The sequence below is a fragment of the Theropithecus gelada genome, chromosome 18, assembly GCF_003255815.1.
Source record: "Theropithecus gelada isolate Dixy chromosome 18, Tgel_1.0, whole genome shotgun sequence".
Classification (NCBI taxonomy): Eukaryota; Metazoa; Chordata; class Mammalia; order Primates; family Cercopithecidae; genus Theropithecus; species Theropithecus gelada.
Window position 1 is genome coordinate 23,398,490 of NC_037686.1, and position 16,853 is coordinate 23,415,342.

Consider the following 16,853-nt stretch of genomic DNA (forward strand, 5'->3'; position numbering starts at 1 on the left):
AAAAAAAAAAAAAAAAAAAAAAAAAAAAAAAAACACCTGTGTTACCTATGACTTTGAGACTAATTTCAATTCTCTGCTTAATCTAAGAGAAAAAACACAATCATAGAAGCTAAAAACAGTATTTTAGAAATTTGATAGGCATAAGGAGAGTCAGAAGAGGAGAAATTAAAAGGTAGCATTGGGGCATGAGATACATAGATTATATGTGAATTAGAACAGTGTAAAATATTCTGGAAATAACCACAGTGAAGTACACAGGTCTTCAATATATCCTGCCCTTCTCTATCTCCTTTTCTTCTTCCCAATATTCTTGGAGTAAACAAAGTCTACTGACTTATAAGTTACTTTGATGTTCACAGTTTTAGTTGTTAAATCAGTTAACAAATTGACAGACTCAAAAAAAACCTGTGAAGTCTGCCAGGATGGGTGGAGGTAAAAGCAGTTCAGAAAAAGGAACAGAAGGCTTGAAATTGAGCCTGGTAGAGACCAGATCTTCTTCCAGGGAGGTCAAGCACTTTAAATCTATCATCTGTAACAAGATCCAGACAGACACACTGAACAGAGGATACCACAACCCCCCAACAGGCCATCAGTGAGGTGCTCTGAAATCAACATGGCTGAAAAGCCACAAAAAAATCCTAAGTATACCACATGTGAAAATAAATAAGCAATATTTGTTTTTGAAAATGAATAACAGATGTTTTATATTGCTATTATTTAATAAACAGAGCTGAAATAAACTCATACATTTTATTAACAGTTATACAAGAGCCAGAAGAGTAAGAATGATGAAATTTTAAAACTTGCCAATCTGTATATTAATGTATATATCATTGAATTTTTATTGATATATATACACTTTTTATAAACCAAGGCAATCATCACTATAAAACATAAAAACACAATATTTAAGTTTGCCACACTGTAGCTCTTATGTGATTTAATAGTACTAACTTTAATAAAAGCATAATAATGAATTTTTTATTTAAAAACAGATATATCATAGGGCATGATGCAGGCAGCTGGTTAAAAATTGATTCAAGAACTGGTGAGATACAGTTTTCCAGAGAATTTGATACGAAGTCAAAATATATTATCAATGGGATATACACAGCAGAGATCCTGGCTATAGATGGTAAGAAAATTTATTTTCAGTATTTTAAGAAAACTAATACTATTATATTAAGTATTATGTTACTCTAATGCTGATATTTGAGTTACTCAAACATTTTTAATGGTGTATGTAAGACGTATAGAAAGTCCTAAGCACCTTAAATCAAGAATTGAAGTCAATTAAAATCATAATTTACACTTAAGCCATAGTTTATTTCATCTACTTGCAAAAGTGAGTTGCATATGGCTTAAAGCGTAAAAGTTAAAATATAATTTATCTTCTGTTTATAACTTTGTCTCTTGAGTACGGCTAATCTCACTTGTAGGGTTTTTGGGAATGTTTACTTAAAGTATGGGCTACATGCTCTCCAAAGTTCATTTGGGGATCACCTTGTGAATACAATTATTTTAGAGCCATTAAACCTGAACTACAGTGAACACAATTATTTTAGAGCCATTAAAACTGAACTACAGTGAGAAGCTTGTGTGAGTGTTGCTTGATTAGACATATGTCCATAGTAAGATGCTATGGATCAAGAAAGCACAGGTTATTCCAAATATAAGATCCATATTAAAAGTCATAAATGCAGATGCACTGACTTAACTTTTAAGTGAGCCACTTCTCACGCGGGAAAATCTATTAAGCAGTCCTCTTGGTGAGTAGCAACAGGATTTGTTTATTTATCAATAGTTAATGATTCTATGAAGCAGTGCCTAGGAAACCAGCTGCTATAGAACAAAACAAGAGAGAAAGGTCAGGAACCACAAAGGAAGGGGAAAGATAGGTGTCCGAGATACATGCCTAATGTAAGACAGATACTGTAGGTTTGCATTGAGTTTATAGCTGACCTTTCTAGTATCAAAACAAAAATAAAGATAAAGAAGCAGCATAAAATTCAAAAACAAACCATGATAAAACCAAACCAACTACCGTCCATGCATCCTGAGCTTCACCCTGTGGCGAGTAACTTTTAATGCCTGGGTCAGTTTTATAAATAACATTGTCCTATTTATTATCAGTATTCTGGAAGATCTAATTTGAAAATGGATTCTAACCATGTTGATTGCACCCTATGTTTGCATATTGGTCATATGTGAAAATCTTCAAATGCTAGAACAAATAATTAGTCATTCCAAGCAAATAAAGAGAGAGAAAGTGCTATCAAAATGTACCAAGAGAAATCCAAAAACAAAGCTGATTGTTTATCCACCCAAGCAGAGTGTCTGCACTGGCACGGAGCAATCTGAATAGTTGGAATGAGTTTGCTTCAGCACACACCATCATCAGGTGAAAAGACAGACCACTAGGAAGAGCAAACTTTATTGGGGAGCAAACGCTATAAGCAATACCTTGAGCTTTGGTTGCCAATCACAAGGTAATAGAAGAGCTACCAAAGATCAGAGAATGACAAATAAAACAATCTGTGGAATAATCTGATGGCTCTTGAATGAGAAACTAAGTGAAATCGACATCTTTCATCTAGTGAAATCAGGTCCAATGCTGAATAGGGTATATAAACATATTATACAAAATCATATAGAGTATACTAGGCTCTCAGTTTATTCTCATTCAGTTACCTCAGTGACTACTACTTAGGCACACAGAAAACGTCTGTAAAAGGAATTTATTGCTTTCTCAGAAAATGACCTACTAAAGTACCCTAGAGATGACAGTGTTCTAGTTTAAAAGTGAGAAAGCTAAGATTTTTTTCAAGTTAAAAACAAGCAAAAAAAATTCTTTATTTGCTGTAACAGAACATAGAGTAGAAAAGTGGACTAAAAAGCTCCTGTACTCCTAATCTTTAGTCTTTGGCCCTTTCTGATAAATTATACTATCCAAAAACTTGTTTCAAGTGGATTAGGGAAAAATCTGATAGACTTATATTTGTTTTCAGAAATGCCATTTCTGAAAGAAATAGCGTGTAACCGATGCAATTAAAATAAACAGTGAACACAGAAGAAAAACACCAACAAGTATTTATTTCAACCGTGCTTATTTCTACAAACACAGGACTCAGTGAGCATCCTGAATGGAGGTCCACAACTGATCCGTGGGTCTAATTTATGGGAACAGGGTGAGACTAGAAAGCAGTAAACCTTCTCTGAGGAAGAACATTTGATTTTGCGCCTTAAGATGTGTTAGAATTAGCAAAATGAAATGAGGATGAAAAACATTTTAGGAAGGGTGGAAAGAATGTGTCAGAGTCCAGAGTGAAAAGAGAAACTTGTTTAAAGAACTCAAAAGAAGCAGTGTGGCTGGAAGGTAGCACACAAAGGGAAGAGTGACTTTGGGTCGCTGAAGCGGGCAGGAACCTGTCAAGCCTTCCAAGTCATGTATATGTTTCCTACAAGTTCCATGGCATCATCGGGGGATATGAGAAGGCGTTTTCTCCCTAACACCATTTACCTCAACACCTATGACACTTACTCTTTCAGATGGCTCTGGAAAAACAGCTACAGGAACCATATGTATTGAGGTTCCTGATATCAACGATTACTGTCCAAACATTTTTCCTGAAAGAAGAACCATCTGCATTGACTCTCCATCAGTCCTTATCTCTGTTCATGAGCATTCTTATGGGTCTCCCTTTACTTTCTGTGTTGTTGATCAGCCACCAGGAACAGCTGACATGTGGGATGTCAGATCAACAAACGGTAAGTGAAATGTAAGCTTGCTTTTCAGACTTTAAGTCCCAAAGCAAAACAATTACCAAAAAATGTGTCAAGTCACTTAATAAAACATTCTATTTTTGTTTCCACAATTCTTGCCATATTAACATTAAACGAAAAAAATCTTTCATGTACACAGAGGATATTTGACAAAATTTTGAACTGAAATAAGAGTCAAAATGTTTCATTAATATTGCATTTACAAATGGTAGATAAATACCAGTTTACCCATCATTTTGAGTAGGTAGGACATTAAACCAATATTTATTCAGTTTAAAATAAACAGAACCCTTAACAAACTCATAAATTAAGAATGTCATAATTCCCTATTCTGAGTAAATTCAAACAAATCACATAAATATCTCTGAAACTCATATATCCCATAGATACATTTAAACATTTACTACTCAGGAGCACATAAGAGCAATTAAATTATTTTTAACAGTAACTATGAGTTCAGACTTATTTTTAAGGGTAAAAATTTAAATCCGAATTGCTCAGTATTAGAGGAATGATTAAACAAATTATACTACATATTATTAAGATGTGCTAATATACAGCCATTAAAATTAGAATTATACAAAGTATGTAGATACAAAAGAATGCATAAACCAAAGAAAGTAAAGTGAAAAGCAGATCACAAAGTTGTATATGTATGTATCTTGACTATAGCTACATACAATTGAATGGCTGACATCGATAAAAATTAAGAATAAATTTCAGATAACACAACATTTTATCTACCTTGGGTTCTTTGTCCTAAAATGTTAAGTGCATAATAAAAAAGAAAATGCTATGAGAGGATCCCATTTGGGCTTAGATAGCTCCCTAATCTCATATTCATGTGGGGCTACAGGGAAAATCTCATGGGCTAGTCGGTGGCCATCAGACTACAGAGCCCAGGGTGAGAAGAAATACTTCCCACCTCTTTGAGGCCACCAAGCCCCTCTGTTTACAGAATGGAGAAACCCTGAAATATGGTAGGAAAAATACTACCAATAAAGACTTGGTCAAAGTGAGCAACTAGGCAATTTGTTTTTACCATCAAACCTTTAGCTCTTTTCAACAAAACCACTTTAATATTTTTTAAAGTTAATCACATTAAAGCAATTCCATTAATATCAAGTCAACTCTGAATATGCCATCTCCTATAAAGCTCAATAGCCCATTCATAAATAATAATAATTGCTAACCACTTTTTTCCTCATTCAGATCCTAGATATTATGATTATACACATAAGAAAAAATGTTCTGCATGGAGGTATAATATTATAGCTATTACAGGTTTGCCAATAAAAAAGATAACCGCACTGGAGATAATATTCCTAGAGACCTGTTTCAATGCTGGTGTTTTAGAACAGAATGAACTTTACTTAATGTGCTGTGGCATTGTCTTATCTCATTTTTACTTTGTGCACAGATTTTGGTAGACACCAAATCTGGCTTGCTATCTAGCTAACTGAGAATAATAAACCATCATAATAAAAAATATTGTGTGCTATGGATCAATCAGTTACTATTCATGGTTTAGCTGTAAATTTAATCATCTCTTCACACTCCTTGTATTAATAAATAAATTCCAACCAATATTTTAGACAATATGTTTCATAAAAATCCATAGGCAATGATAGCACAGAGAATTAGGCGAATTTGAACAATTTTAAGTGAAAGGGCAACAATTTTGACTCAGATACGTATAAACAGTCTTAAGGAGGTTATTGTGTAAACTGTAATCCTAAATAGAAGACTTCTAATATTTTATTTCAACTTAATATGATTTATTCATTGGGCAAATATTCATTGAATGTATATTATATGCCAATTACTGTTGCTCCGGAAAGATGCAACAAGGTCCTTGCCTGCATTGTAGAAGTAGCAATCCAGCAATAAGCAATACTTATTTAAAAATTAGTTATAAATGTTAAAAAAGAAAAAAGAAAAGAAAGAGAAAGAGGCTAGGCACAGTGGCTCACGCCTGTAATCCCAGCACTTTGGGAGGCCGAGGCGGGCAGATCACGAGGTCAGGAGATCGAGGCCATCCTGGCTAACACTGTGAAACTCTGTCTCTACTAAAAAATACAAAACAAAATTAGCCAGGCAAGGTGGCGGGCGCCTGTAGTCCCAGCTACTCAGGAGGCTGAGACAGGAGAATGGTGTAAACCCGGGAGGCGGAGCTTGCAGTGAGACGAGATCGCGCCACTGCACTCCAGCCTGAGCAACAGAGCGAGACTCCGTCTCAAAAAAAAAAAAAAAAGAAACAAAGGTCAGGCACAATGGCTCATGCTTGTAATCCAAGCACTTTAAGAGTCCAAGGCAGGTGGATCACTAGAGCCCAGGAGTTCAAGACCAGCCTGGGCAATATGGCAAAACCCTGTCCCTACTAAATATATATATATTAGCCAGGCATGGTGCTACGCACCTGTAGTCCCAGCTTCTTAGGAGGCTGAGGTGGGAGAATCACTTAAACTTAGGAAGTCAAGGCTGCAGTGATTCATGTTCGTGCCACTGCACTCCAGCCTGGGCAATAGGAATGACACCCTGTCTCAAAAATAACAATAATAATAATAATAAATTAAACGTTAAAAAAAAGTACAAGGTGCCTCAGCTGTAGGGACATGGATGCAGCTGGAAACCATCATTCTTAGCAAACTATCACAAGAACAGAAAACCAAACACCGCATATTCTCACTCATAGGTGGGAACTGAACAATGAGATCACTTGGACTCGGGAAGGGGAACATCACACACCGGGGCCTATCATTGGGAGGGGGGAGGGGGGAGGGATTGCATTGGGAGTTATACCTGATGTAAATGACGAGTTGATGGGTGCTGATGAGTTGATGGGTGCAGCACAGCAACATGGCACAAGTATACATATGTAACAAACCTGCACGTTATGCACATGTACCCTAGAACTTAAAGTATAATAATAATAAAAAATAAATTTAAAAAAAAAAGTACAAGGTGCTTTATGACTAAGAAAGCATGAAAAAAATCAAGTGTTTTAAGTCGATATTTGGTATTAGGGAGAGTTAACCACCACCCCCCCAACAACCAAAGAATTTCCATTTATTTTCTGTTCTGTTTCCTCTCTTCCATTTCAGCTACCTCAGCAATCCTTACGGCTAAGCAGGTTTTATCTCCAGGATTTTATGAAATCCCAATCCTGGTGAAGGACAGTTATAACAGAGCGTGCGAATTGGCACAGATGGTGCAGTTATATGCCTGCGACTGCGATGACAACCACATGTGCCTGGACTCTGGTGCCACAGGCATCTACACAGAGGACATAACTGGCGACACGTATGGGCCTGTCACTGAAGACCAAGCTGGAGTTTCAAATGTTGGTCTTGGACCAGCAGGAATCGGCATGATGGTTCTGGGCATCCTGCTACTGCTTTGTAAGTACTCAATTAAATCCTTCTTTTCAACAGTTCTTCAAAATAGGACTGTAACGAGGTTCACGTAGCCATTTCTTTTTGGTATCTCTAGCAATTTTTGAGTGCCTTAGAAATAAACAATGGCACAGACAAGGATATGCACTTAATCCACAATGATAACTAAGAAAACCTAGAGTGAGTGAGAGTCCTAAAAATGGGAAACACATGCAAATCACTACATATACTACATAAAAGCACAAAACAAATCCCATCATGGAAATTTATATGGAAAAGTTAGGACAATCTTTTTGGAAAAGTGGATTTTGAGGTAAGCCTGAAAAGCTGAGGATGTTTTTTTTCTTTTTTGCTTTTTTTTTTTTTTTTTTTTTGAGATGGAGTCTTGCTCTGTTGCCCAGGCTGGAGTACAGTGGCACAATCTTGGCTCACTGCAAACTTCCACCTCCTGGGTTCAAACTATTCTTCTGCCTCAGTCTCCCAAGTAACTGGGACTACAGGCGCCCACCACCACGACTGGCTAATTTTTGTATTTTTAGTAGAGGCAGGGTTTCACCGTGATAGCCAGGATGGTCTCGAACTCGTGACCTCGTGATCCACCCGCCTCAGCCTCCCAAAGTGCTGGGATTACAGGCATGAGCCACTGTGCCCTGCTGAGGATTTCTTTTAAAGGAGGATGCTGTCTAAGGAAATTTGAAAGGTAATCAAAGACAAACACACACACACACACACACACACACACACACACAAAAGGGAGCAAGATATGAAAGAGTATAGCACACCTAGGAGTAGAGAGGCTAAAAGGGAGGCTGGGAGCCAGCATAGAGGCATGTTCATGACACACTAGGCATTCTGGGCTTCAGTACCGTGGCACAGAAGAGTCGATGAGGGCTGATGAGCACAGGTGACCCTGCGGTAGGAAGCAGGGAGAAGAGACTAGAACAGAGAATTACCCTCCGGGTTCTGGGTGAGTGCCTAAACGAAGACTATAGTCACAGAAACGGCAAGATCCCCAAAGAAAACTTTCCCAAAAAGGGCCCTCCTTTCCCCATAGTGTTTTTTTAAACATATAGATCCTCAGAGGAAGGATACTTCATACATTTTAGGTTGCCCTTGCAATACTTAGGTTTCATGGGGATCAAAAGCTGGGTTGTAAAATTTGAGAATTAAATTTGTCAGACTGTATTGTTGCTATGTTTTCAGGGATGAGCACTAATTAAAATGTAATCATTTCAAGGCACAAAAAATAACAGCTGACTTTTGGGGAGGATTTCTTTCTTGAAATAATCTGCAAGGTTTCAAAGCTATGCAAAGATCATGAGTGATTCTCACAATGATATTAGAGATATTTTCCCAGAACGTAACTCTACAGCAATTGAGTAGTGGTTGCAGGTAAGCTTTGAGTTAGTGGTTCTCAACCCCAGTTGTACATAAGAATTAGTTAAAGGTCTTCCAAAATTACTCATGCTTGGGTCATACTCAAGATGAGACTAAGCATCGGCATGTTCAAGCCCTTTGGTGAGACTAATGTTCAGTTCAGGGTTAAAAACCCAGTGCCAGCTGCATTTCCAGAAGGTTAGCACTAAGAGTTTCAAGACTTTTCCTGACCCGGTCAAAGAAAGCAGGAGACTTATTCAACTGATTGTAGAATAGGAGAGGAATACCCCGATGGACACTTGTTTTCAACGGAGAAGTCCATGGTCGATTTTAGGAGACGGGGGGCAGTGTGATGGTAGTGGGAGGGATCTGAGCCCAAACCTATGTTCCCGAAGGGCCTCAAATTGACACCTTTGATGTTAGCTCCAAATGAGATTACACATACAGTAATTGTATTGGGTATGCGCTAAAAACACTTCATTTATTAGATAGTACCTTTGTTAGAGTTCATGCCTGCAATGGTACATGATCCAGTTCACATTTAACTTCACAGAAATATAGAATAGGTGGAACCATGGCCTAGGGGCTACCAATTCTAGTTTTAGCCCTTTTCCAGAAAATGCTATGGAAATGTATAACTTGACTTTTCACTGTTCATAGTGTAGATGGCAAAATTGCCAAATTAATTGTTGTAATAAGATTAAAGCTGATTTTGCAGCTTTGATATTCTCTTCTTTTGCATCTGTTTTTAATTTTTAATTTTTGTGGGTACATAATAGGTATACATATGTATGGGGTACATTAGCTGCTTTGATCCAGGCATGCAATGTGAAATCATCACATCCTGGAGAACCGGGCATCCATCTCCTCAAGCATTTATCCTTCTATTCTTTATCTTTAATTAACCCACTTAGTAAAATGCATGCCATGCTAGAGAATTAGGAAAGTATGGAAAGCAACTAGAGTGGGCCCGAAGAACTAAACAGAGTGTATTCTAGAATCTTAGAAAACTTAAGCAGTGTCTATATTTATGGATTAAAATATAGAATTGAGGTGATTATTAGGGTAACAAATAGTAAATTTCCTCTTGGAAGAAACACTTGGATAGCTAAACATTTTTGATAGCTTTAATTTTTCATTATAGTCTATAAACCAGTCTTAAAATAATTGTAAATATCTCCATTAAATTTAGTGAGTATTATTTGACTTCTATTTTAAGCGTAACTGTAATAAGGATTGAAGAAAGGTCCTATCTCCAGGTCCCACAGCTGAATCCTGTATTCAATCCTCTTGATAACATATATTCACGATGTGTTTAACTTACATGTGTGTGTGTATCTGCCCCAACCAGCTCAGGAGTCTTAGACTAAAGACGACCTTACTTTCCTAATCTGTCAGTAAAGAAATTCAATTACCTGATCTCAAACTCCTTGCCATCTAGTTCTAAAGTTCTATGTGATTTGGTGGTGTTGTATTTATAAACTTGGATATGTATACTCAATCCTCTAAAGGAAAAACATGAGATTTTCTTACATATATTTGTATTTTTGTTCTAAATATAATGCCACCAAATGCTCCCCAAAATGATTCATCCAGTGACTTCCTAAACTGAGCAATTTGTGTAAACTCGTTGTCACTTTCTTGAGCAGTGGCTCCACTCTTGCTGCTACTGTGTTGCTGCAAACAGAGACAGCCTGAAGGCCTGGGAACAAGATTTGCTCCTGTGCCCGAGGGCGGAGAAGGAGTGATGCAGTCTTGGAGAATTGAAGGGGCCCATCCGGAGGACAGGGTGAGTGGACTATCACTTTCCAGAGAAGTGTGGCGTTTCAGTGGAAATTGAGCATGTCTTAACAATTACATGCTGCACAAAAATGAACAGATGTCAGTGTTTAAATGTTTAACATAAAGCATTTGTTTTTCAAATGTTTATTTTTCTTTTCAGGATGTGTCAAATATATGTGCACCCATGACAGCCTCAAATACCCAGGATCGGATGGATTCCTCTGGTCAGTAGACACCAAAATCTGCTTTTCCTTTTAAATTTTTCACAATTATTCAACCACAAACCAACTTCATGTAAAAGTGCCTTATGGAAAAGTCTGTCCATCTTTTGACAGTATAATTAGAGGGAGTGTGACCTGTTTGAAGTAGCCACTTTTTTTTTTCTATCTGAAACCACAGACAGTGAAGTATGACACAGCAGTTAAAAGAGCAAACTCTGGAAGCAGAATGCTTGGGTTGGATTCCCAGCTCTGCCACTTGCTTAAGGGCTGCATAGCTTTTATCCGAAACGCACAGGACCGTGAGTTTGAGTTTGGCTCAACCTTTTTGTGCCATGGTGATCAAAAAGTTTCAGACATAGGAGCATTTTGGATTCTTGATTATCGGATTTGGGATGTTCAACCTGTAGTAATAAGTCCTTAGTCAAGACATTTAACCTCCCTGGGCCTCGGTTTCCTTATCTTTGAAATTCAGCTTATGACAGTACCTACTTTAAAGTGTTGCTGTGAGGAGTAAATAATACATATGTAATATGTAATATATCATACATACATATATTGTATAGATTATTTTATTATGTAAAACATACGTGTGTGCATATATAAATATGTATATATACGTATATCACAAAATATGCGTTAGAATAGTGCCTGGCACAGAGTACATGCTACTGTAGTCATTATTTATAACACAAGCTGGTTTAAAAAAAAGAAAAAGAGCTAAAGAAAAGGTAGTAAATGTACTCTAATAATACACTGAAAAACTTTTCTTAAATTCAGACAAGCTTTTGCCTCAAGAGAGTGTCTTAAACTCTCCTATCTTACCAGCCCCACGTATATCTAAGAATATTGAACACACTACTTAGCTATCTGGCAATGATTGCACCAAATAGAAAGGGTGCTGAATTCTGCAGTGCATGTGAGCTTTCTCTGATGGTTCCTTAGTATTCCAAGTTTGGCCCTTTGCATACAAAGAAGCTCTGTGACTGAACATCCCTGTGAGCCCAGCTGCATCTTGTTCCAGAAGGAAGGAGGACTATGAGCTCAGTTTCTGCAGTCACGCCGCTGGCCTTGCTTTGGAGGGCTCCCGGATGGGTCAAGCCCGCAGCAGCCACGGCGGGAACGGGGGCCTGCTTGCAGCTCCTCTTGGCAAGTTCTACACCTTTAGGTCTAGGGCGAAGTCTGTGCAGATGTGGGAAGGCCACGTCCCACCACTGACTCCCTCTGTGTCATTAATTTACTTTTCTTTGGTCAACAAGCCTGGAGATGTATCGGTGTTACTCGTATCGCTCTTTGTCAGCTTTTTAGCGCTGGGTGGTGGTGGCACCGCAGAAGGCGGCGGCAGCGTTTTAGGCAGATACGCGCTGCAGGCAACTCGAGCGCTGTTACACCAACATCCTCCCTTTTCAGAAATCTACACCAACACCTATGCAGCCGGGGGCACGGTGGAAGGAGGTGTATCGGGAGTGGAGCTCAACACAGGGATGGGGACAGCCGCTGGCCTCATGGCCGCAGGGGCCGCAGGAGCCGCAGGAGTCGCGGGGGCTGCAGGGGCCGCAAGGAAGAGGAGCTCTACCATGGGAACCCTGCGGGACTACGCTGACTCCGACGTCAACATGGCTTTCTTGGACAGCTACTTCTCGGAGGTAATGCCCTCACACACACAATCGTCTTGAGACTGAATAATAATAGTAAAATACAATAGCAGTAAGCCTCTTCTGAAATATAGTGTTATTCTCAACCCTATCCCAAACCTGAATAAAAAATGTTTCACTTCTCCTTAAAACACAAAATACTAATTTGCCGCAGGATTTCATATTCAACTGCCATAGCACATCTTAGTACTGTGAACAAGGCCACACCCCTCATCATTCTCCACTTCCCTTTTCCATTTTTCTATCTTCCGTTTCCTTGATTCCTCACCTTGTTTCCCATAGCAGTAGCAAAGCAGGAAAATGTTCATCAAGGAGGAAAAAAGGTACATTTATGACCTCTTTTTTTGATGTCCTTCATGTTCTCCGGGAGCCTCCAACAGAAAAGAGAAAATATAAAGACAGAATTGGGAACGAAAGGAGTTAAAACTCAGGAACACAGCATCACCACGCCTTGTGCTAGATTAAGACCTAAGATAGCTCTCCTATTCTCAGTCCAGTGACTTATCCACCAACTGACCTTCACTAAGAAAAGGGGTCCAGCAATAGCACTGCTGGGTATATATACAAAAGAAAGGAAATCAGTATATCAAAGAAATACATATATGCACCCCCATGTTTATTGCAGCACTAATCACGAGGCCAATACATGGAATCAACCAATACAGTCATCAACGGATGACTGGACTTTTAAAATGTGATGCACATACACAATGGAATATTATTCAGCCATAAAAAATGAAACCTTGTCATTTGCAACAGCATGGATGGAACTGAAGGACGTTGTGTTTAGTGAAATAAGCCAGGCATAGAAAGACTAACTTGACATGTTTTCACTCATTTGTGGAAGCTAAAAGAAAAAAACAAATTCATGGAGATAGAGAGTAGAATGATGTTTCTGGAGGCTGACAAGGGTAGTAGGGAGGGGAAACAAAGTGGACATGGTTAATAGGTACGAAAATACTGTTAGATAAAATAAAGAAGATCTAGTATTTGGTAGCACAACAGGATGACTATAGTTAACAATAATTTATTATACATTTTAAAAGAAATAAAATAGAACTGGAACGTCCCTAACACAAAGATATCATAAATGCTTGAAGTGAGAGATACCCTGATTACCCTGATTTTATCGTTATGCATTGTATACCTGTTTCAAGACATCCCATGTGCTCCATAAATATATACAACTATTATGTATCCATGAAAAAAAGAAAAAAGATCATGGGTCTATCAGCAAAAAAAAAAAAAAAAAAAAAAAAAAAAGCCCTATAGACATTGAGTTGGCCTAACAGAGTAGCATCAAGAGTAAATAAATCCCCTCGTGAATTCCTATTTAGTAAGTTTACTCAGCTTAAATAGCAACCCATTTTATCTCATATTTCAGTTAGCCTGCTTTATTCCCCATCTGGTGATACATGAGTTTCACCATTATTCTTTACAGAAAAAAAAAAAAAATGCTGAAGATGTTGTTGCAATTATAAACTATATCTTAAAATTGGTAGTTACAAATACTATCACAGAATGTGCATGAATAGTATCAATTATTTTAATGAGTGACTGATACCATTATTCAGTTTATTCCATAACAACTTAACTCAGAAGTCTCTCTGAGGGATTGCTGTTATTCTTCCTTATTTTAGGGGAAAAGAAATTTCTGATTCTGCACTCCCTTTTAATTTTAGAAAGCATATGCTTATGCAGATGAAGATGAAGGTCGACCAGCCAATGACTGCTTGCTCATTTATGACCACGAGGGAGTAGGGTCTCCCGTAGGCTCTATTGGTTGTTGCAGTTGGATTGTGGATGACTTAGATGAAAGCTGCATGGAAACTGTAGATCCAAAATTTAGGACTCTTGCTGAGATCTGCTTAAACACAGAAATTGAACCATTTCCTTCACACCAGGCTTGTATACCGATCAGTACTGACCTCCCTTTGCTCGGACCTAATTACTTTGTTAATGAATCTTCAGGATTGACTCCCTCAGAAGCTGAATTCCAAGAAGAAGTGGCAGCATCTGAACCCGTGGTTCATGGGGATATTATTGTGACTGAGACTTACGGTACTGCTGATCAATGTGTGCAACCCACTACAATTATTTTTGATCCTCAACTTGCACCCAGTGTTGTAGTAACCGAAGCAGTAATGGCACCTGTCTATGATATTCAAGGGAATATTTGTGTACCTGCTGAGTTAGCAGATTGCAACAATGTAATCTATGCTGAGAGAGTACTGGCTAGTCCTGGTGTGCCTGACATCAGCAATAGTAGCATGACTGATGTTTGTATGGGACCTGTGATGAGTGGCAATATTTTAGTAGGGCCAGAAATTCAAGTGATGCAAATGGTGAGCCCAGACCTTCCCATAAGCCAAACCGTTGACTCCACATCCCCAGTGACATCTCGACACACAGTAACACGATACGGTAACATACATTACACCCAACAGTAAGTGCTTTGTGGTCAGTATTCTCTATGGAGACCTTGCACCTTGTAATCACAAATACATCCACCAAAGATATATAATGTACCATATATATTAACAGTCAACAAATACTCAGATATTCTAAGGTCAATGCCATTATTTGATTATACCATTTTGAGGGTGAATATGGGTAGGCACTTTAGATAAGCCTTTTAAATTTCTTTCTGATTTTAAATAATGTGTCAAAAAATGTACAGAAAATGTATTGCATCCCTTGATACTGTCTAATGAATAGCACATAACTCACATTGTGAATCCGATGGGTCTTGAGGCCTGTAGCACCAATCTTGTCAACCAAGATGCCTTGTTCTTGGAAGTTACAAAAGAAGCCCTGTCTACATCCACCAGCCATATTTTTCTTTAGAGAAATATTTATATTAAAACTTTTAATTGAAAAATTGAATGAAAATGTACATTTCTGAAAGGAAATTGAAAAGGAACGTAGAGTATCAGTCAGTATCTTCAGATATCTGAAGTCATTTGTCTCTTCAAAAGATTTTTCAAGATTGCGTGCTATTAAGCAATAGGTCATGCTTAATATAATAAGGAAAGAGTTTGCCAACTGAAGGCATCGCTGGAAATGGTTCATTGAAGAAAAAATATATATTTTTATTGAATTTTATTGATTTATAAGATTAACTGTAAATTAATCTAGAATAGCAAAAAAATTATGACAATCCTAAAGTAGAAAGAGTTATTGAGGAAATACTAGAATTTTCCCCACTTACAGGGAATTTTTTCCCTACTGTTGCCAATTATGTCAGAAAAATACATGAAATATGGCTTAATCAATTTCATAGAACTGAATCATAGAGCTTTCAATTGGCAAGCAGATATTCTTCAAAAGCACTCTGTAGTTATTCATATATTCAACAATATTTACTTAGAAGTAACTAGGTGTTGAGTGCTAGTCATGGCTCTGTGAATATACAGGTGAAGAAGACAGACATGGTTTCTGCCTTCATAGAGTTTCTATTCATTTCTAGACTTAAAATAAAACTCTGGGATATGGCTTTAAGTTCCTAACAACAATAATTAACCAACTATTTAAATCCATTACCAAGTTGTGTTTCTCTTTGCAACACTACTGTTTATGTTGAATAAATAAAATGGAAACACATACATAGATTGCTTACTTTTAGTAGGCATAAAGCTGACTTGACAAAAAGAAACTAGCCAGGTAATTTTACTTAATTCTGTAAAATATGTATAGAGTAGCAGCAATAATGTGGCTGAGATAATGTAAATGAAATAAACTTATTTTGAAGGCCTAATCCTTTTGAAGGGAAATAGTTGTAGTGCTTCTTGCCTACCTTTTGCTCCTTTATGAATAAAACTATTGTAGAATTTAAGTCATCTCAGATAACCTCTTACCCAATTCTCTCATTTTCTAGACAAGGAATCTAGAAATAGAGAGGTTAAATGATCCCAACCAGCTAGTTGTGCTGCAAAGCCTTGAACCCATTGTTCAGATACCCTAGCCAGTTTGCTTTTTTATACTATAACTTCATCAGATATGAAGAAGACCCAAATTTGCCTGTTGCGTACTCTTTGCTATTCCCTAATTGGAAGAAAAATTGTCTCTCAAAAACTTAAGTTTTATGAAGTATAAGCACAGAACAGCTAAAACATTGTAATGCTAGAAGGTTATTTACATATTTCCTGATATTTTCCAAATTATGTATACTGCCAGCTGCTACATCCATTTCTCACTTTAGTATATTTTACTACTCTATAATTGATGCAATCCATGGGGTGGCTAAGGAGCATTGGTCTCATGGTGATTTAACACTCAAGCAACCACCAGCCACATAGCATCTGGTACACACTCCATTCTGTGGCAAATCCTGACATGGGCATTTCTCTCTTAAAGTTTGCATTGGATGGCTTTTGTTAAGTCAAAAACTAACACGTTGGTGAGACTGCAGAGAAAAGGGGACACTAACACAATGTTGGTGGGAATGCAAATTAGTCTAACTACTGTGGAAAACAGTTTGGAGAATTCTTAAGGAACTGGGAGTCGAATAGCTGTTTGACCTAGCAATCCCGTTACTAGGTATAAACCCAAAGAAAAATAAACTGTTCTACTAACAGCACACGTGTACCCATATGTTCATTGCAGTGCTATTCACAATAGTAAAAACATGGAATCAACCCAGG

General features: G+C 37.7%; 1 protein-coding gene across 2 annotated transcripts in view; it reads left to right on the top strand.

The window, feature by feature from the left end:
* The window catches only part of DSG4 (desmoglein 4), a 39,480-nt gene extending 23,497 nt beyond the window's left edge, over positions 1–15,983 (top strand). Inside the window, exons 10-16 of one of the 2 annotated variants that reach the window (XM_025365462.1) lie at positions 996–1,135; positions 3,550–3,768; positions 6,888–7,184; positions 10,205–10,344; positions 10,498–10,561; positions 11,966–12,201; positions 13,893–15,983. In XM_025365462.1, the coding sequence (XP_025221247.1) occupies positions 996–1,135; positions 3,550–3,768; positions 6,888–7,184; positions 10,205–10,344; positions 10,498–10,561; positions 11,966–12,201; positions 13,893–14,660 (1,864 nt within the window). In that variant the 3' untranslated portion in view covers positions 14,661–15,983. Of the gene's footprint in view, positions 1–995; positions 1,136–3,549; positions 3,769–6,887; positions 7,185–10,204; positions 10,349–10,497; positions 10,562–11,821; positions 12,202–13,892 lie in introns of both variants that reach the window. The other variant, XM_025365461.1, reaches the window with a different exon arrangement.
* The last annotated feature ends 870 nt before the right edge of the window (positions 15,984–16,853 follow it).